Source organism: Aquila chrysaetos, chromosome 2, assembly GCF_900496995.4.
Source record: "Aquila chrysaetos chrysaetos chromosome 2, bAquChr1.4, whole genome shotgun sequence".
NCBI lineage: Eukaryota > Metazoa > Chordata > Aves > Accipitriformes > Accipitridae > Aquila > Aquila chrysaetos.
This window is the reverse complement of record NC_044005.1, coordinates 43,182,337-43,203,800: the sequence shown is the minus strand read 5'-3', so window position 1 is coordinate 43,203,800 and position 21,464 is coordinate 43,182,337. Positions and strand designations below refer to the sequence as shown.

General features: G+C 42.9%; 1 protein-coding gene across 1 annotated transcript in view; it reads right to left on the bottom strand.

The window, feature by feature from the left end:
- The window catches only part of LTK (leukocyte receptor tyrosine kinase), a 103,202-nt gene that overhangs the window by 34,361 nt on the left and 47,377 nt on the right, over window positions 1-21,464 (bottom strand). Inside the window, exons 4-10 of the mRNA XM_030037951.2 lie at window positions 20,994-21,216; window positions 12,949-13,088; window positions 10,844-10,981; window positions 9,781-9,933; window positions 8,592-8,692; window positions 6,534-6,700; window positions 985-1,079 (exon numbers count right to left, since the gene is read on the bottom strand). Coding sequence (XP_029893811.2) covers window positions 985-1,079; window positions 6,534-6,700; window positions 8,592-8,692; window positions 9,781-9,933; window positions 10,844-10,981; window positions 12,949-13,088; window positions 20,994-21,216 — 1,017 coding nt within the window. The remainder of the gene's footprint in view (window positions 1-984; window positions 1,080-6,533; window positions 6,701-8,591; window positions 8,693-9,780; window positions 9,934-10,843; window positions 10,982-12,948; window positions 13,089-20,993; window positions 21,217-21,464) is intronic.

Here is a 21,464-nt window from a genome sequence, read left to right as displayed (position 1 = left end):
AAGGTGGGAGGGAACAAGGTCTTTTCTTGATGAACTTTTAAAACATGTCTGTTCTGACATAAGCCTTCCCACATGTTATGTTAGGCTACAGCTAGTCTCTGCAGGGACATGTTATTACCCTAAATGCTGACACACTAGGTGTGGTGACACATGAAGAGTGGCACAGGACCATTGATGCACATTTTGCCTGCAACAGAAGTCACAATTCAAGTGCTGCATATTCTCCAGCTCCTTTACAACAGAGCATACGGGTCTTTTCTCCAGGGACAAAAAGGCAATTTCTAATATTTGCAAGTGGTTCAAGTATCCAACCTTTTTCCACTTGTCTGCTAAGAAAATCCAACTCTTGCTAACATGCTTCAGAGGGTATCACTGACTCCATTTTTCAGTGGAATACATTGTCATCAGTCACGTTTGCAGTAATGAAGCAAAGGAAAGCATGTCTGTTATATATCTGTCAGTGACAGTTGATGTACCTCCTTGCAGAGTAAAACAAACTTGTTGCAATAATCTAAACTTTACTGACAGAGAGTCACTTTATTCCTTCATTTTCTTCCTTTCCTCCTCTAAAATATGGTGACTTTCCCCTTTGATTTCAACAAATTCCCTTTGGCTATCAATTGCCAGGGTGCACAGGTCAGCAGGGACTGCTGAAGAACAGTGTGATGTAATCCTTCCACTTAGGGGCTAAGGAATAAGTCTAATTTTTCTTGCCAAGACACACAGACAGGTCTCAACTCTGTGATACAGGATATCCCACATTAGAAAAAAAAAAGAGCACTGTGAGACTCTGACACACTGCAAAATTGCCTCTACTTGCAATCTTCAGTAAGTCCGAGGTAAAATAGCACTGTGCTGTAAAAGCTAACACAAATGATCCATGCGCACTCTGTGGGGAGAACAGACTGTGTGTGTCCTGGATCTGTGGGATGCTGTTTACACTACCCAAATTCTTTAACGGATTCTGCAATATTTGTAGCTCACCTTCAGTGAAGCAGTCAAGGCCAAATGTGATGTTGTCGATAGCAATGTCAGCTTGGGAATTCCAGCCCCAGGTTGCCAGGAGTTGCAGTTGAAACCTTTGCAATAAGATAGAAATTTTAGAGAAGACAAAGGGGCAGGGGAGAAAAAAAAAACCAATACCTAAAAATACAATGTTCCCTTATCATCAAATCTTGATCACCTATATTTAGAATGCTTCCTCCAGACAAGCCCTGCTGAGCAGCCAAAAGGGCTTGATAGAAATCTTATCCAGACATCAACCGTTAGTAAGGACCAACCAACATTCATATAATGCCACATTTCATGGGGAACAAGAATTAGAGCCCTACTTCCCCTGCTATCTGCACACACATGTAGAAACACAAGCTACAGTCCCTTGCTAATAGTTATACACAGACAACCATCCTTATTCAGTTGCTACAAATAGTCAGGGAATTAGACATGTGCAAAAGGGAAGGGAAAAAAGAATCTCCTCCTTTCCATCCCCAAAAGAGATAGCCAGAATAAAAACTGAACAGAACAACAATATCCAAATGGACAGGAATCTTGGGCTTGATCCTCAGCCAATGTAACATGAGTTTATTTCAGCTGAAGGTCAGGACATTTTAAAATTCAGCCATAACTCCCTGAAGTGTTCGCTTTCTGGGTGTCTCATCTTTTCCCACCATGACCAGGTGTTTAGCTACTTATCTAGGAGGTCTGTCATGTCCCATGTGCATTATCACATTCTGAATTCACAAGGAAGAAAGAAAATGGACTGAAGGATCTTCTTCTAATGGATGGGACTGAACAGTTTTTCATTAAATTTCAGAAATAAACAGATGTCTGATGTCCAGTCCATTTAGAGCTTATTAAAAGCATATAGAGAGGACCTCAATTGCTACCACTGGTGAAGCTCAATGATGATTTATGAGAGAATAAGCACTGACCTGCCTAACACATTAATCATACAGCCTACAAACACACTTGTCCCATATTAGTGGCAATAAAGTACATGTGCGTATTCCACCCACCAGCCAAATGTTGGTCCATATCCACATTTAATATAATGCTGCATAGCTGCATCAAAATCTTTAGGGATAAGCTGCTTTTACCCCAACCCAAGAATGGCCCCTTGTGCTTAAATGAAAGCATTCACACCTACAGGATCTGAGCACTCTGGGAGTAAGTGTTGGTGCAGCAAATGCAAATCAAGGGTCTCTTGAATGACCACTCTCTTAGCTATGGGGTTAGCAGGGGAATTTGCCATTAGATCCGCTTTCTACAGAAACCGGCCTCTTTATTAGCAGGTTGAGCAATACTTTTGCGTTTTGAGACCTTGTACGTAAGCCCACTGACACAAGACAGTAATTCCCCCAGTCTTTTGATGGAAGGGAAAGTCACAGCACCCTTAGCCCAGGACTAGGGCACTTCAAGGGCCCACAGCCATAGATACAGCACCACAGCCTACCCTTTACTTAAAGCACCCATGTGGCAGTGTACCCTTGGTCAGGTCAATCTGCTGCGTCTCATCCACGGAGTCAGAGCAGGAGAAGGCCCACAGCACTGTGCTACAAGGTAGATTTCTTCTCCAGTGGAGGACAAGTGGGAGCCTGGGGAATGACCCCCCTCTCCCAGTGCATGAGAATAGACATCTCATAAGCTCTGGGCTCTGTATGCCTCCCTTTCCTCATAACTTCAGAAAAAGGGGAGGAATTTGCCTTTTGAACTCTGTGCTGTGTTAGCCAGAGGGGTTTCCAGTGTTCCTGCTCATTGAGCTCATTTTGCTGACTTCAGCATATTACACTCTCCAGCTCTCTGATGTCTGGTCCTCTGCCTGTCTGATTTTCTTCTGATAGCAACCTTTTTCCCTGTGTGTGCGAACCAAGTGAGTGAATTTGCCAGCTGATCACCAGAAGCAGTTTTCCAAGTAGCTAGATGCCCAACTGGGAGGCTGATCAGCAAACTGTGTAGTTTGTCTTCCTTCTCTCCTAAGAAATAAATTCACTGGACAAAGCTGTTGCTAAAAACTACTTATATATCCCCTCCATGGCTGCCTCCTTCTATCCACTAAGGCTTCTCTACTTCTGGCCCCATGAAGCAGTTCATGTCCTGCTACAGCAACTATTTGTTTGCAATTCATGTCTACCCCTTCTCCTTGTGTGATCTGTCCCCTCCCACCTACTTTGCTCCTGGCTTTCATCGCTTCAATGAACCAGGGAAAAATATAGCCCTTTCATATAGCAAGAGAAGGACAGGAGTTTCCTGAAGATTCAGGATACAGGAAAATGACACGCCAGCCCAAACTCTGTACTAAAAAATTCCCTAAACGCAGCATTGCTGGAGTTTGCATTAACAAGGAAAGCTGCCAGCACCCACAGATATACAGAAAAGTAATTCATGGAGCTTTATACCAAACTGTACTAAGATTGTACAGCAACGTTCACCATACGCCTCTGTTTACAATTGTTTGGAACTTCACCAACCTTAAGCCAATTTAGGCTGAACTTTTCTATTTTTGGTGATTTGGTATGACTTGCCTAGCAGTCAAAATGTCTTGCCAGTGGTGAGGCTGAGGCAATGTAGGGATTCATCATTTTGACCATGCTCGAAAATGCTGACAACTTTTCATGTGCTCTGTGCTACCAGGTATTGGAAGTGGGATCTGAAATTTGTGAGGCAGAGAGTTACATGGCAGGGATGAGGGGTTTTTTCCCATTTGAATGAGAATCTATTAAAATTTTACTAAAATGTCCTTGAAAATGTAAAATCCCTGACACTTCCATGGCTGGTAGAATTTTTGTAATCCTGCAGTCTCCTCTTCCCTGGATATCTTCAAGTCTGGGGTTAAATGGTACTTTCCATGGCAGTATTGTTATGAACCATGATAGGTCCTGCCTCAGCTACGTGAAGTGAGAACTGCCCTTCCAAATTAATGAATACACTTTTTCTTCCCCAGCCCTTCCTTCTTTTGCTCATCCTGGCCAAATAGGAGAAAAAAGCTGCCTAAACTGAATCCAGAGTGAACAAGGTGGCATCTTGGAGAGGCTAGGGAGATCCCTGGGAACTTTACAGCAGGGGAGCTTGACTTGGTGTGCAGGGGGTTTGGGCCTGAGATCTACAGAGAGAAACAAATAGCCAGTCAAACAGGAAGACTGGGAATAAACCTTTACTGTAGGTCTGGGGTCATCGAAATAAAAGCGCACAAGAGATAACTAGGAGGAGAAGGGAATGGAAGTGCAGGAAAGGGAGTCAGACAATAAAAAAAACAACACACAGAGACATAGCACCTGCTGGAAGAGAGTTGGAAACAAGAAGCAAGCAGGGAGGAGTTCAGAGAGGGAAATTACAACTGGAAGCATGACACAGATAAAATGGGTTCACAAATGGGAGCTTGAAGGAGAAGGAAGAGAGACCAAGTACATGAAAACAAGGAAGAAAGGCACTAAGTGCTCACAGAAGCAGGTCAGACGGGACAGAAAGAGCAGAGCATGGAAGGAACAAGGCAAGAGGCCTGGGATGGAGCCTATGTCCTGGGAGCACAACGACCGGGGTTTCCTCACTTGGGGCAAATAGCTGCAACATCTTCCAGTAAAGTGCGTGCTGCTTCTGTTTCTGCTATACATTACTGCAGCAAATGACAACTTGTTACTTCTGTTAGTCACTTGGCTAGCTCAGGTAGCACAGTTCTGCTTGCTAGATTGAACAGTTCCAGCCTCACCCACAGTGACTGTCACTGTTGTGCCGCATCAGTTTTAAAGGCATACAGAAAGGTTACATGAAGTGAAACAAGATGGAACTACTTGAAGCAGACTGTCATAATACATGCATGCATGACCTACATACTTCTTTCATTTAGTCTAAGTGCTCAACTCTTTCAAACATTACAGTATTTGAATACCAATTTTTTTTCATGCAGTGCTGACTAGTGCTCCCTAAAGCCCCTTGCTGTCCATTCCCTCCTGCCACAGAAGACCCATTTTGCTTCAGAACTGAGGGCTGATGCCGAAATCAGAGGCTTCAGGGGACAAGCATAAGGGACAGTGTATCAGAGGAGGCAGAAGGTCTTAAAGAGCCCCTAGAACTAGGATGCCCCATCCCTGGCAGTGTTCAAGGCCAGGTTGGATGGAGCTTTGAGCAACCTGGTCTAGTGGAAGGTGTCCCTGCCCATGGCGGGGGGGTTGGAACTAGATGATCTTTAAGGTCGCTTCCAACCCAAACCATTCTATGAGTCTATGACTCTGCTGTGGTTAGGTCTACACGAAAGTGCCTGGGGAAAAGAGCTACTCTTGACAAATACACTGGTCATACTTTACATATGCAGAACCAAACAGATGCTAATCAACAGGGCTCCAGAGTGTGTCAGACACGAATATTGAATACACTGCCAGCATGCAGACCTATCCTATCCTAAAGGAATAATTCATGGCAAAGGTACGTATGGTGAACACATGATAATGCTGAGACCAAAGGTAATAATGAAATTAAACTAGAAAGAGGGTGGAACAATATTCTCTTTGTCTGAGTTTTTCTGCTGCTTGGGTCTGAGTTGTTATCACTTCCAGACCCAAATCCCTTAGCCTTTTACACAAAGATGCAGAGCATATTTGAAGTTAAAAGGAATCCCCTCACACCTTCTAATCCGTGAAGTTTTGAGACATTATTTATTGCCAATATCAGGTAGATATTTTTCCATTTGTAATATTCACTGTATAGACATTGAGGGTTTTTTTGTATTAAGTGTCACATGAAATAGGCCTTCCTGAGGAAGATGCAAAAAACCAGATTGGAGCAGTTTAAAAAACATTTGTGTCATGCAAAACACCTTGTTGCCAACACCAGCTACCTGGCTTGAGATCGAGTGACACTGGGTGAGGGAGGAGAAATACTTGATTAAAATTAGATTGGGTTGAAATTCTTTGAATCTTCAATATTTGACTTTATTTGAAAACCAATGTCACGCTGTATTTTCACATCTAAAACTGTGAAAACTTTAGTGCAAGGCAGATTTGGGCAATGGTCTTTTCCTGAGGTTGTTGCATTAGTGATGTGGCAATGAATGATCTCCAGCTGCCTAGGCTGCACTGATATAGATCCTAGACTAGACAGTTGTATTGGCTAAACTGTGGTTTTACCACTCATTTGACTCACATGGCTGTTTTTACTGTGGGAGTACAAAGTGCAGCTATGTTAATATAGCTGTTTCCCTACTGGGAGCACTTTGCCACTGTGAGTATACTAGCTTTCTCAGATTGGTAAAATAGTTCTAGTACAGACGCTTGCTATTCCTAATACCTCAGCACTGTTTGAGGCTGCATGGAAGTGAAGACACACAGTGTGGGCTTGTGCTGAGCTAAGCTGTGTATGTGTACGAAAATATGTACGTATGACAATAATTCCTCAGCAGGCAGAATTGCAGTACTCCTATAATTTTTTTCAGTAGAAATGGCCCTGGAAGAAGGCAAGAATGAAAGTGATGCTTCACAACAAAGACAGTAACAATTTACTAAATCCCTAGGGATAACCCTGGATGCTGCCGGTGGTGCTCTTACCGGTTCTGAAGCACTGGCATTGGTAAGGTGATGAGAAACCAGTGGTCACTCCAGCTCCCTGCCCTTTCCCACATTGGCAAGGTGATTGGAGCTTCCTGTATCTCTTCCCTGACTGAGAAGGAGATGGTACCATTGTAGCTGCCAAAAACATGCACTGAGAATTGGATCTGTAATAGAGGAAGAAGAGAAAAAGAATGGTATCCTGTGGTAAAAAGGGAAAGGTACTCACTTCTCCCCTCGCTGGGGATTTGAGACACCAAACCTTTGATCTTGGATCAAACTGTTTAAGCACGCACACCACTATGGCCTCCTCATTGCTTGTGTAGGATGCATCGCTGTTCCTAGCACAGAATTTTCTTGGTAGAGACCCTGACTGACATTCCCATTGGGCAGCTGTTCTCCAACCACTGGCAACAATATCCATGAGCTCAGAGACCATCTGGGTGAGAAAGCACTGGTTTCCTTATCATCTCCTTCAGGAACAAAAAGTAGTAAAACAGAGGAACACAGGCTTAAACTCAAGAAATGCTTTATCATTAAATGCTTCCACTACAGTTAGGTTATTGCAGAAAAACAATCCTAACTGCATTCCTCTTCAGCGTTCTCACCAGCTTAAAGATTCCTGTGAAAGGGTTTGAACCACAGTTTAAATCTTTTAAGGATTCCCATTGTAACCACCCAGGTTAATGTGTCACACTGATATAGCTGAAGCTATACCCAGGCACTACATAGGGCAAAAAAGCACGCCGAGGAGAGAGCTATCCTGCCCCAAATGCCCTTGAAATGAGGAATTAGGCTGCCTCTAGAGTCAGGAAACCTCAATTCATATACTTGCTCCAAGTCATAGGCACCATCTGGACCATAGCACCCATACGACAGGTGAGCAACCTGATCACCAGGTCAATGAATATTTTGAAGCAGGACTCATTCCTCTTTCTTTGTAGTGACCACTTCCACTTTGCCACAGAGCAAGAGAGAACTGCTATTTCCACCACTGCTTAGAGTGCTCAGCTGCTCTTTATATTACAGAGAGTACCAGCACCAGCAGGAAAGGGAGCACACACATATATGCACTGCAAAGAACAACCACAGGAACTTCCTTGCTCCTGAAATATGGGTTGAATCCTTGCCAGTGGAGGAGAGAATGGGTCCAGATCTCCTGTGACCTGTACCCCATAACCAACAGTTACTGCTTCTCCTCCTCCTGGTTTTGTGAACCTAGCTCCAAGCACATTTTATTTTGTTGGAACTACCCAGCAAACTTGACCTGCATTTATAATAAATATAAATGCTGAAGTTACATTTTTGGTGCCTGCACTATATTTCTTTTGCCAGCTCTAATTAGGAGGCATCAAAGTTTTCTGTGTTCCCCTAGCAGGGCTGGACTCCAGCTCAAACTTGCAGCTTAATTTTCCTAAGTGTTATGAGTACAATATTATTTAATATTTTTAATTCCAGCACCTCAGATTTCCCCTTATTCTCGGTAGAGATTTGGGCTGAAGGCAGGTTATATGATTTTATCCATGCCAGGTTGCCCTCACCTTTTGAAATTCCTAAAGAATGTGAACAGAAGTTTATTATCTTCATCCATTCCTGAAAAATCTAATGCCTACTAACTTCACGCTCCTGTTCTCAGTGAAACTGCCAAGTCTGTTAACTCCTATGAAAGTATTGCAGAATTTATGAAGAGAAGTCTCAGCAGCAGGTATACTGAATGGCTCAACAGCCCAGACAGCCAGCTCCCTTTCCTATAAACCAAGGCCACCCCATACAGTTCAGGTGCTGGGTACCCTTCAGAGGAATAGTAGCTACAGTTAGGCTGGGGAGTTTTCCATACTGAGGAGTTTGATTTGGAGCTCCTGCTTTCACTTAGTGGGGATGCACCTCACATCTTCTTTCCAGTTTTCAACAAGTAGCTAGCTAGGCAGTATAGTCAGCTCTCCTGCCTTCCAGTGTTTTGTAGAGTGTGCAGAGGCACAGGAGAACAGGCTAATTGTGCAAGCAGTGCCTACAGCCTGATGATTAACTCCACAAAGATGCTAAGACAGAGTGATATACCTGGTAGTCTTCAGTGGCAATACTGGCTGGCAAACTGGTACTGTAAGCCTTGGCCATACCGCTTGTCTGATTGCTGTCTGCTCGCAGGTAGAGGAAGTGTCCTGTGAAGGAAAAAGTGAGTCAGAAAAGACAAGACGATGTTTTGCTTTTTTTTATACTCTCTTGAAATAATTTAACATCATTGTGCTGAAGTACAATGTGAGTAAGATGACAAGCATAACTTGAGAGCAAATCTATTAGTGAGGATGTAATAAGCACTCTGGTATATTTTAGCAGCACAAAAGTCAACATCCCAAACCCTTTCCTGGAACATGAGCGCATAAACCTCAGACACCATTCAAGTGTTTTCCCAGACAGGGGCTCACACCAATCTACAGTGAACTCCTGATCAGCCCTAATTCTTACACCATTAGCATCAATGACTATTGCTGAGACAAACAGTGGGCTGGAAGAGCTTATTTGTAGTCTTTGTTCCCAGGGACAGTTTATACAAGCTCTCAAGAGACAAACAAGACACTCATGAGCCCCCTTCATTTTGACAGGGAACTGTGAGGCAAGACTCATCTGCTAACACTTCTGAATTTCAACCTGAACATGTGAGGGTCTGGCATCCCTTCTTCTTATTTAACAAGCTGACAGTTCTGGAAATTACGTGACTTTTTTTATTGTGGTACTCCATGGCACAGAATGTGTATGATCACTTGGTCTTGGGATATGCTTACACGTGATGCTCTTCCTAACCACTGGCAGAGTCTGGCAATGGTCTGCAAAAGATTTGTTTCTACAAGCTGCCTAGTTCTGTTGGGCAATTTTTACTTTGTGATGCAGCAGGTATGTTGCTGCTGAAGTACCCTGCAGTTGCATAGCTCATAAGAGGAAGAAGGAGGGAAGAAGTATACACAGAGAAAAGAGAATTAATTTTATAATTTTTTTAAGGTGAAGGAGAATCCTAGTCTCCAACAGTTGTGTTAACTTTGTTGCAGAACTTGTTTCATATAAAGTTTTGAACCATGTTCAAAAGTTACCTTTAGCTACATTTAAAGTTGTTGTAGATAATACTAATGCTAAAGTTCATTTGCCAATGATGCCAAAAAATTTAAAGCAATTTAAAAAACCTAAAGTCAGGGGTATTGTATATATACATATACACACACACACACAGAGTAAGAGACAACGATGAGGAACCTACCACCAGTGGTTTGCAAGGTAGACCCTACAAATGAGTCATCTTGAGTCATTTCAGTAAAGCCCCGAATAGACCAAGGAGATGCTGCAGTTTCATTCAGTGTCCAGCCACACGGACCTTCTTCAAAAGAGCAATGTGAGCCCTCTGGAAGACTGTCTACAAAGGAGAATAAGAAAAAGCAGGAAAATAGGAGAAACTTGATTACGGAAGAACACAAACAGCAGCAAAAGTCAAAGCTCATTGTGATTGTCTAAGCTATCCAACCTATGCTACACAGTTTTTCAATGTCAAAATAGTAATATGTCTCATTTGTTTCTTTCCAGAGTCACCATTAGAAAGCCAACACTTTGCTTCTGGAGATACTGGAGACTTTGCAGTTCTGTCCTGCTCTAGATATTGTACAAAACTGCAGCTCTCACAATCTAAAGAACGGTAGATCACTGCCATATGTTTGTAAAGGCCTTGCTGCATATGAAATTGCAGGCATCACAAAGTTTCTGTGTCCGCTCAAAAGAAGGCCAGTCAACAGATTGTTTTAGATCTCTGCCACTGTACTTGCAACAAAGCTAAATGATGCTTCTTAGCACCACCTATACTGAGTCAGGGGATTTCTCTGTCCTAATGTGCAAGAAGAACTCTTAAATGGGATCTTGGAGGGACAGATTTATGACCGTGTTTGTGGCTGGCACTAGAAAGATGACCAGCACTTTCCACTGAAGGGAGGTTCAGACCTCGGGTCCAGAAGGAATTTCTCACTCAGCTGCAGACATGTAAATAAGGTTTTGCCTTTCTCTGAAGTAGCAGCAACTATGAAAGGCAGGTCATTGAGCTCCTTACTGAAATGCTTAAAAAAAACAAACCAAACCTCCCAAATCCATTTTATCCTATAAAGGGTGAATTTTCAAAGAGAATCTTGGTATCCAATTAATGTAAATAGGCTAAATTAATTCAGGAGGCAAAACACTGAATTAATCTAGAGATGGAATCAATTTAACTTATTTTTCATTCGAAATTATTTCTTCTAATGGGATGAAGGTTCCCACAAAGTGCCATGCCATATACTCACCACACCTCACTCCTTCCTGCTCTTTGGCAGGGCAATCACTGATGAATTCACAGATTTGTAGGTGGCTGACACAGCCTCCATGAAGGCAGGGGAAGGTGGAGCCTTTGTCATGTATAAAAAGATCTTGGTTTTCTTTATCTAAAGGAAAAAAGATAAAGAAACTCAGAGATGAGTTGGCAGAATGTGCATGACCCTTCATGTGTATCAGCCTTCACATGTAGGATGTCAAAAAGTGTCCTTTGGGTCATAAATAATACTCATCTCTGCTTTTTACCATGTAGATTTCTATCCAGCATGACATTCCTGCAGATCACCTCAGCTCTCATGGAGACCAAATTTATTGCTACTTTTTCTCTCATGTACTGTCTTCTGCTGTGTTTGTCTTTAGATAATCACTTTTTGGATTTTTTTATGAAGGACCTTGCAGTTTCCTACCGTGGTGTGCTCCTCAGTTCTGCACACATGACTGTGCACCTGGCAGGCAGCTGTGGCATGCTGCGTGACACTCTGCTGCTGGAGGCAGAGATACCCAGTTAGCTCTGGTCCTGACAGACACATTGCTATGCCCTATTGGGACTCAGGCTTAACTAACACTCATGCTGCTGACGCTTTTCGGTGCCAGCTCTGCGGCATCCAGCCCAAGATGATAGCTGCTTCCGCAGCAAGCCGACTCACTTTGCAGGAACTTTACTCATGCACCCTAGCTAGTCTAGTCAGCTATAATCCGGGAGCATTTGTCTGACTGCACAAGTACTCAGTGACCAGGCTGAACATAATTTTTAAGTCTGATATTTCCCAAAAGCATGATTCTTAATGCACCCAGCCTGTCCTGTGGATGTGTGTGTGCATGGGTCCGTTACGGACCTGCAGGTTTGTGTAGGTCTCTTCTGAACCTGCTCCCCTTAGGCAGAGCTCTGCACAGAAGTTCCACTGGGATAGTTACTGCTCTGGAAAAAATGCAAAAGTTAGGGAACCAATTCCAGAAGAAAGAGAAAAGGACACTTCTGCAGCAATCCAGGTACACAGCCTGAAATAGTATTTCTTCATGGCACTGTGTTGTGCTGGGTACATGCATCAGCTTATTTAGGGACTGAGTGTTTAGCATAGTCCTTCAGGCTGTATGCATCTCCTCAAAACTCCATGACTGTCAAAAACTCATTACATTAAAAAGATAATGTTTGTTAAATTAAAAGATTAATGACTGCAATAAAATTAAATCTCTAATATGATCAAAACCAGTCTCACGATATATTATGAAACAGCTCTGTGAAACCAGTATTCTCTTTTTACATTACATTCCAACCTATTTCTACAGTGTCTGCAAAATGGAGGCAATAGCATTATGTTAATGCATGAAAACCAGGAAGTGAAGGTGATTATGTCTCCAACCTGCAGGCTGCCTGTGCCGACAGACTCTTATACTTCCAAGAAGCCTAAATGATATTAGCAAGGTTCTGCACAGCTACTGAGGATCATTTGCACAACATTCGCAACAGGACTGTAAGTGCCAGGTAAAACTGAGGATTTCTGAGTACTTTGGAGAGAATAATTACATGCCAATTATTTTCATTTTAGACAGAAGTTCTCAGCCTGGCAGTAGCAAACAGACCCCATGGATCAATGTAGATCAATGTTTCTTTTTTTAATAGATTTGGAAGATAGAGCCCCAGTATGGAAAAGGCTTTAGTGACACAGGGTAGTCTTTTGTTCTTGATTATTTAAGAAAGAAAAATATTAAATGGTAAAATAATCTAGGGAAAGACTTTTTTTCCCCTCCCTGTTGCTGGATGGAGCATAAGCCCTGTTGTTTTCTCATACAAAGATCAAGCAAAGCAAAGCTGAAAAGCAGAGAGGATCACTTAAATCAGTTCTATAAGTCTGAGCTTCAACCCTGCCTTTGGAGCATGTACACATGTGTGCACACACATAAAACGCATGCAAATGTGACCCTTGACAGGTAAGCACTGCCAGAAACCCCAGAGGAGACTCAGCTTTCGTTTAAATCCCATCTGACCGACTCCCTGATCACACTCATCAAATTTGGTGAGGATGCTGCTCTTTTCTGACTGCATTTGGTTATTCCAAACCTGACTGTTGCAACATACCATGAAAGCAGTTCCTGAGTTGCAAGGAGCCCACTGCTAGTACTCCAACATCTTGTGCTCCACAGTTTGAATACAGCAAGGTGATTTTAAAAGGTCTTTCTATTCGGCCAATCTGGGCTACCAGGTATTTCCATTTCATCCTAGAAGACATCAAAGAGCTATCAGACATACACACAGCACACTGGAATCCACGGAGTCTCTAGCATAAAGATTTTGCACTGTACCAAATAGAAGTAATAGTATCCACATGGGGAATAGATTGATGAATGTAAGCTCCAACATAACAAACAGATATTAATATAAAACAAATGATGTTCAGTCTAACAAGCTCATGTTCAGTTATCTTTGCTGCAGATCCTATTGCTAATGATGAAAAGATCCAAGCATTCCCAATGATTCTTAGGTTAAAATGGGGCTTGAATTACCACCAATTTTGGACACACACCCCCCCCCCCCCCCAATATGTGCCTTCCACATACATGGTTGTGTTCTGTTTGTTCTTGCAAGTACAGATCAACCAAGCAGCTGCACAAGTCTCTGGATCAACTCAAGCTAACACTGACATTGTATGTCCTGGAAGTAAATGTCTGGCCCTGAATGTTTCTTGGTTGTGTCAAGTGTGAGGACCTTTTTCTGTGCATTCTCTATCTAATCTCCTGGCTTAACAAACTAGACTGCACCCACAAAGCAAGGGGAAGAAGAGAAGTGGTGTTCCAGAAAATGCAGATTGCTCTGGCAATTTACATTTCACCACAGAACAAATGCCATAGTCCCTATACAGCAAAGGTTTCTCAGTTGTGCAGCACTTGTGGCAGTTCAGAGAAAGACAGATGGTCCCACGCACTCTAATTTTAAAGATGGTTGTTAGGCATCGAAAGCTAGAGAGAGATACCAAATGGGAATTTTCAAAGTACTTCATTCAAATCAGTCTGATGGAAGTCAGGGTATCCAGGTGTCATTAAAAAAATCCAGCAGGATTCATAAATATATATTTTTTTTAATTATTATTTTTTAAGACTGTCCTTCTACCTCATGTTAACAAGACAATAAAATACAGTTAAAACTATGTTATTATTTTGTAAAGGATTTGTAGCAAGGATAGTGACAAAGGAATCCTTGCTCTAAGCTCTTTTCAGAAAGAGTACCAGACAGAGATAAATTTACCCATACCCTACATGCTGCCGTTGTTGCTGGGGGCACCCTGGATGAGTGACTCTAAGTCAGTGCCAGTAGGATGATAAGGAGGCTAAGCCACAGTGTTAAGATAGGTGGCTCAGGCTCCACTCCTAATATTACTTTTTCATTTGGGAAATGCCTTCAGCTGCCATGAAGCGACCATCTAGCCCTCATCCTGCACCAAAAACACATTAGAAGGCAACACCTGGACAACAAACACATCTCTACTGGACACAATATAAAAATCACAGACCACCTGCTTTGCAACTTGCAAAAAACCCAAAGCAACTTTAATTTTTTTATCACCCTGTCTGCTTTTGCTTGCCACTGATTAGTTATCTTACTCATTCTTCCCTCCGCAAATCAGCTATATACCTTTTTCTGGTGAGAGTTTCTTACTATCTCTTCTATGGCATCCCCCCATCTTCCACTTTCACCATTGTACACACACATAAATACCCACAGATACCCTAAACTCATCTGAAGTTGAGCTCCTCTTATCACGATGACCCTATTTATCCTGTTTCCTGTCCCATCATATCATATTCAATAGTTCAATATAATTTCATTCAGCTTCAGAAATGTCCAGCCCTGAACCACAGCTGCACCATCTCTACTATCCAACAAAGGAGAATGACTGCTTTACTTTTCTTTTGTATTACAGTGCAGCTTCAGGAATGTCTGGCACTTATAAATGTATCTTATAAATACACTTATAAATATATCCCCCCTGCTACACTATGGCACAGCATCTGAGACTGTTCAGCACTGACACAGAACCAAATCACTTCTGCTACATGACACAACTTTGTTCATCACTCCATTGCATCCTGTTGGCCACAAAAATCAACGGGCCTTAATCAAATTGGTTCAATGAGCCACTGAAGGTAACAACAGTCTTTAAATCTTTTGAATTTACCTATTAAGTGTACTAGACCTTTCAAGCACTGAGACATAGTTCTAGTACCTCCACCAAGTTACAACCCACCCCGCAGCTGAGACATCACAGTATCACCAGTGTTACCACACCCCTGAGTGCAGGAACCTGTAGCACACAGCCTCTGATTCACAACCGGTGTTATATTTAGTAGTAGCAACTAAAGAGATTACTGCCCCACAGCTGAAAACAATGACTAGTTCAGCTGCTGCACCTTAATCCTCCATGGTTTATGAACCAGACACTTTGGAACTTGCCATTTATAGCCTGGTATATCAAAATAAATGAAAACCACTGGCGATCTAAGTCAATGCCGTGGTTTAAGACCAGCTGGCAACAAAGCACCACGAAGCCGCTCGCTCAGTCCTCCCCCCCAGCCCCAGTGGGATGAGGAGGACAAAATATAAAGAAAAGCTTGTGGGTTGAGACAAGGACAGGGATGGATCACTCCCCACTTATGGTCGCGGGCAAAAGACAGACTCAACTTGGGGAAAAACCAAAATCCATTTAATTTACTACCAATCAAATCAAAACAAGGGTAATGAGAAGTAAATCCAAATCTTAGAACACCTTCCCCCCACCCCTCCCTCCTTCCCGCCTCAGCCCCACTCCCGGTTCTCTCCCCCTCCTCCCCCCAGCAGCGCAGGGGGACGGGGAATGGGGGTTGGGGTCAGTTCCTCACACCTTGTCTCTGCCGCTCCTTCCTCCTCAGGGGCAGGACTCCTCACCATTCCCTTGCTCCAGCGTGGGGTCCCTCCCACGGGAGACAGTCCTCCATGAACTTCCCTGGCGAGGGTCCTTTCTGCAGTCCTTCAGGCACAGACTGCTCCAGCGCGGGCTTCCCCATGGAGTGGCGGCCATCTTGGGGGGCATCCCCCTGCTCCGGTGAGGGCTCCTCTCTCCCCAGGCTGCAGGTGGGCGTCTGCTCCCCCGCTCCCCTCCGTGGGCTGGGGGGGACAGCCTGCCGCCTCACCGCGGGCTGCGGGGGCATCCCCCCCTCCCCGCCTGCCTCACCGACCTCGGTGTCTGCACAGGGGTTCCCCTCACGTTCCAACCCCACTACTCGCTGCAGGTTCCCCCCCCCGCCCTTAACTCTGTTCTCCCAGAGGCGCTGCCACCATCGCTGACGGGCTCGGCCTGGGCCAGAGGCGGGTCCCACTTGGAGCCGCGGAAGCTTCCAGCAGCTTCTCACAGGAGCCGGCCCTGCGGCCCCTCCCCGCTACCAAAACCCCACCACACAAACCCAGAACAGTCAATAAACCAACCTCTGAAATGTCACCACTGAGAAAGGCACGCTGTCCATTCTGCCGTCTCTGCTGGGAGAATGGTGGCATCTGGTAGAAGAGCAAGGCCGCTATCTTAAACCACTACTTGTGTGAACTGGCAGCTCTCCTTAGTCAGAGCCCTAAGGTCTTATAAAACATTCTAGTTCTGCACTAAAATATCTCTAGTACTGAAATTTGACTCCATTTCTAACACCACAGCAAAAGCTGGCAAGCATTCAGAGACTGCAAAATGACAAGTGGCTTTGCATCACCCAAAATACTTCTGCATATGGAGTCTCATCATCATCAAGGTATTCCCCTTCAGAGAAAGCCTCGCCCCTAAGATCCAACTGCAGCAAGATTTCTAATGCTGTAAATAATTACGCTGTCTTTGCTTGGTCCCACTATCCAAACAGGGGCTAGTCAGAGCCAATTTAATTTTCTTAATGGAATCAGGAACGAAGACCATTGTCGATCTAACAGAAGATGGATCATTGCAGCAGGCTTTCAGATATCCCAAGCTTGGCAATACCTTTACTATTGATTTTACGTCAAACTAGATCTCAAGTAACGAGGTAATATTACTCTTCTTCTAAACAGAGATGTTAAAATTGATCTGTATGTATGGAAGGGCTATCACAGTCTGACATAATTTTGAGAAATTTGCATGGATAGAAAGTTTGGAGTTGCAAGCAACTTGATGCTTAAGGCAAGAGAATTCAAGATTCACCCTGCAAACCTATAATTTCAACTTTTGATTTTCATTAGCCTCTGAATCTCCTCTGCTGAGCAAAAGTTTTCCTGCCCCTCCTTACCAATCCTTTCTATGCCATGCCTTTCCTTATCCAACAAAGGTAACTGATCATTAATTTTAAGACAGACTTTTAATATTAAGAACAACAATTTCTTCATTAAGAGTGAAAAATTCAATAAAGCTGAACAGGAAAGCTGAAACCTTTTCTGAATTAGGGGGACTCACTGCACGGGTTATTGCACAAAGGTATATATGCTAAATGCTTCTAGGCTCAATCAGTGAACATACAAATTAGAGGCTTTACATTACTTTTCTACATACAGAGAACTGTTGCCTGCAAGTCTTCACAAACATCCATTTCTAGACATTTGACTTAAAAAGAAATAGATGAGAGACATGCCTACCCCTCTTGCTTTCACCAACCAGTTAGTGGGTTCTTATTTGACCCTGTGTATTCTTGGGTGCAATTTCAACAGAATCATGAGGGACAGTACATAATACTCCCAGATTAGCATTCAAAAATCATGGCCTTACATAATGGCTGGACAGCCTCTTCTTTTCTAGCTGCATTTTTTAATTGAAATGACTGTGCTCATTGTTGTCAGTACGTATTAGGCATTTTCTGAGGATGCTTACCAGACTACTACCTTTCAAAGGCTTATGTGGTTGGACACCTCATTTATGAAACTCAAATCACCATACGTGTTTCTAGACATTCAGATTAGCTATATGGCAATGTTTCCATGTATGATAGTAGGGGTTAAATAACTTTTGTGGATAAAAACAACCACATTAGTAGAACAGAAGTGTCAAAGATGATAAGTTTCTACAAGTGTCTCAGAGAATGGCAGGGCATTTTTAGCACCACCACTCCCCCAAAAAAGGGGAAGATGTGAAAAACTAAGCAATAATTGTTTTGTGAGGTCGGCTAACTGAAAACCCATGTGTGCACATGGCCATGAACTTTTTGCTTTTTGACCTACCAAGACCACCATGGCCAGTGCCCTATATTTCAGAAAAAAAACCAGAACAAAATCAACTTGGCTTATCGACCACAGAAAGGGAAAAGATTACCCCTGCCCCAAGTGATGCTTTTTTATTTTCACTGAGGTGTGAGTACTTAGAATGAAAGAAACTAACTCTTTACTGAAACAGTTTCGGCTCACAACACTGAAATAATTGTGGTCAACAACAAACATAAGCATGCGAAACCATTCAAAACAGAAGCACACCGACTCAGAAGAATTTTCAGTTGTGACTGTTTCTGGGTCTGCATGGTAAAGAGCAAAAAGGTGGGATAAGCAAAACAGCAAAAAAAGACATTAGATGTGACCTAAACAAGCACTGTAACTGTAACCCTGAGAAAATGAAGACAGCTTTGTGAGCCAAGTGCCAGATGAAGAAGGCTCAGACTTGCAAGCAAAGCTACAGGCTCTTGATGTTCGAGCTCTATGGAGATAATGAGAAATATAGTTTTATGTATAGAATTTCAAACACCTCACTCCCTCAGTGGTTCTCCCTCGAATGGTAGTAACTCAGAATACCCACACCCTGTACGTGTGGTATATAACAATAAATACTGTGACTTTGCCCTACTTGTTCAGAGGACACGGTATCTGAAGGTCCATCTGTTTCTTTGTTCTTTCACTAAGGTATATGTGTGAAAAAACGAGTGTCAGCCTCAATACTACCAATTTAATGATAAATCCTAGTAGTTAGTGAGGTGGACAGGACAGCAACTTTCTCTCACATGTGACATATATCTAAGCTTTTGGGAGCTGTGTAGCTGATGCATCCTGAAGGAGGAAACACCATCAGGAGAAGATTTCTAGGTCCAGAAAGAGGACAGTTCACTGAAGTAGTCTGGTGTGGCTGTAATTTGTGATGAAGTATAGCTTGATCCTGGAATTGAGGGGTGACAAAGGGACTGAAGCAGGATTTTCTGAAAAAGTGCCACCTAGCTTTTTTCCTAAATCTAAGTTTCTACTCTGATCTCAAGACAATCCCTTGGTAGTAATTGTCAATGTTTAAACTATGTGCTGCACGTAGGTGTCTATCTCAAGGTGATTTGCTCGTTTTCCTCCTTGTTCTGCTCTAAATTGTGCAGCAGTGTTTGGTTAACACAGAAAAGCTTGTAGAACTCTCACTCCCTGGAAAGCGGCAACACTGCAGGATGGTCTCTCTTCTTAACAACCAATGTTGTTAAAATCTTAATCCTGGAGAGAATGTTCATTTTGGACTACTTGCCTAGTAAGAAGCAGCTCAGTCACTGTGTTAGAAATAAATTTCTGTCCTGCCTGTGTGCTCAGATTTTTCTGGAATTGTGCAGAGATTTTAAAGTTTCCCTGTAATGAATGGAAAAAGGAAGGGTATTTGGCCTAACATGGTTCCTAACTTTGTTTTGTCTCTTTTCTATCCCTCCTTTCCATCTTGATTTGAAACAGGACTCAGACACCTTCCATCTTTAAAACCTTAATACTAAACCCTCTAGGCTTACTAGTGCTTCATTTCACTCACTAAGAAAAAGTAATACCAGTCTCTATGCCAACTTCCAGTAAAGCTAACTCTGTTCTAATAAATCTAAATGCCATCACTTTTAGAGAGATGATATTCTTGATTTCATGTAGAATTGTTTTACAGTGCTCAAATAAGCTGTTAAATAACATATCTGATCCATTCCAGAGATGCTGCAGTGATTGTGATCAAAGCCTGGTCTGGTCAGCTAGATATATCAAAAGAGTATTTTATGAGTTTATAGAGGGGAATGGAGCTGTGGCTGCAGTTGCAGAGGCTTGTCAAGTACTCAGAGCAGCAAGGGCAGTTATAAGTAAAAAAGGACATTAGAAACTGATCCCAGAAAATGCAACAGGTTCCTTGTGAAATTGGCAAGAAGAAGGGGAAGGAGTAGCCAGGAAGGAAGTGAGCAATAGCTAAAAGCAGGAGGGGGGAGGGGATCTGAAAGAAAATAAATACCTTTTTTTAGTCAAACTCTGCTATCTTTGGCTGACCAGAAGTCTTGGCTACAGATCTCCATGGCAGCCTGGGGAGTGCCAAAGGACTCAAAGAAAACAAGAACTGGGATCTATTGCTTAAGTTCTCCATGGGAGTCAGTCAGGTGATGGAAATAAAAAGCTCTGTTGAGTGTCTGGCCCAGGTTCTTACAAGGCAGATTGCAGCAAAGGAAAAACAAGCGCATGGAAAATGGCAAAATCAGATGACACGTGGACTTTTCTCCTACTTTTCCTGTTGTGATTCGTTCCCTTTGCCCATTTCTCCTCCTTACTGCATTCTGCTACATGCAGGAATGAAAAAGTAAAAACACTGGGAAGATCAAAGAGAAGAGAATACAGGACAAGATCCAGGGTTGCTGCACTTTCTTTTTTTGTCTTCACCTCTTTTCACCTCTAGCCTCTGCTTTTCACCTCCCTGAACTCTACAAATAAAGCAAAAGAGGATGCTCCTGAACTTAGCGGACAGGAGGAAATTACAAAAGAGGTAATGTTAACCCTACCTCAAAATGAGAAATGTGACTCTTATAAAAATGATAGGAGCCCTTGAATATTTAGAGATATCACTCATGTTGCCAAGGCAGTCTTTGGACTGAGTGCATTTTACAGCTATAGTCCTAGCATCAGTGAGAGAGTCAACCACTCCCGACCCTTCCAATGTGAGGGAAAAAGAGTGAGGCCCAAGCAAGTGTGTTCTTTGCAAACAGGACATACAAAACCTGGGACTGTTACAGACATCCTGTCAGGAAGCTGCACACTTCAGTCCTTACAGTTCTACCTTCATTTTCTGCTCTAACAGCAGCAATGATCTCAAGAAGGGAGAAGACACTGATAAACAGTGGCCTGGAGGACTCCACGCTGCCCTGCAATTCAAAGTCTAAACAGCTGCAAATTGATTGTCTTACCCGGCATCCTCCTCATGGCCAACTCTCAGAGAAATTATTATATTTCTGTTTGTCTCCACATATCTGATTTCAACTGCGAACCTCTGGAGGAGAGGGACAGCATCCTGTGAACATATGGCCAGTTCCAGCAAGCAAGAGTCCAAACTCCCAGGCAGGATGGGGCTATGCAGGCTGAACTCACATCTATCTGGGAGCCTACTGGTGTTCAGGAGGAAAATGTCCCCTGTGAGGAAAAAAAAAAAAAAAAAAAAAAAAAAAGAAGAGACACACAGTGTGGATGGAAGACAGGAAGACAGATAGTAAGAGGAAAATGGATAAGGAGTTTGAAGAAAGGAATCATGAGAAGAAAGGAAAGGACTATGCACAAAACCCAAAAAATAACAGTAGAGAAAGGAGAATAAAGTAAAAATGGGGGAAATAAGTAAAGAAGTGGTAGAAGGAATGAGAAGAGAAGAAACCAAACAAAGCAGA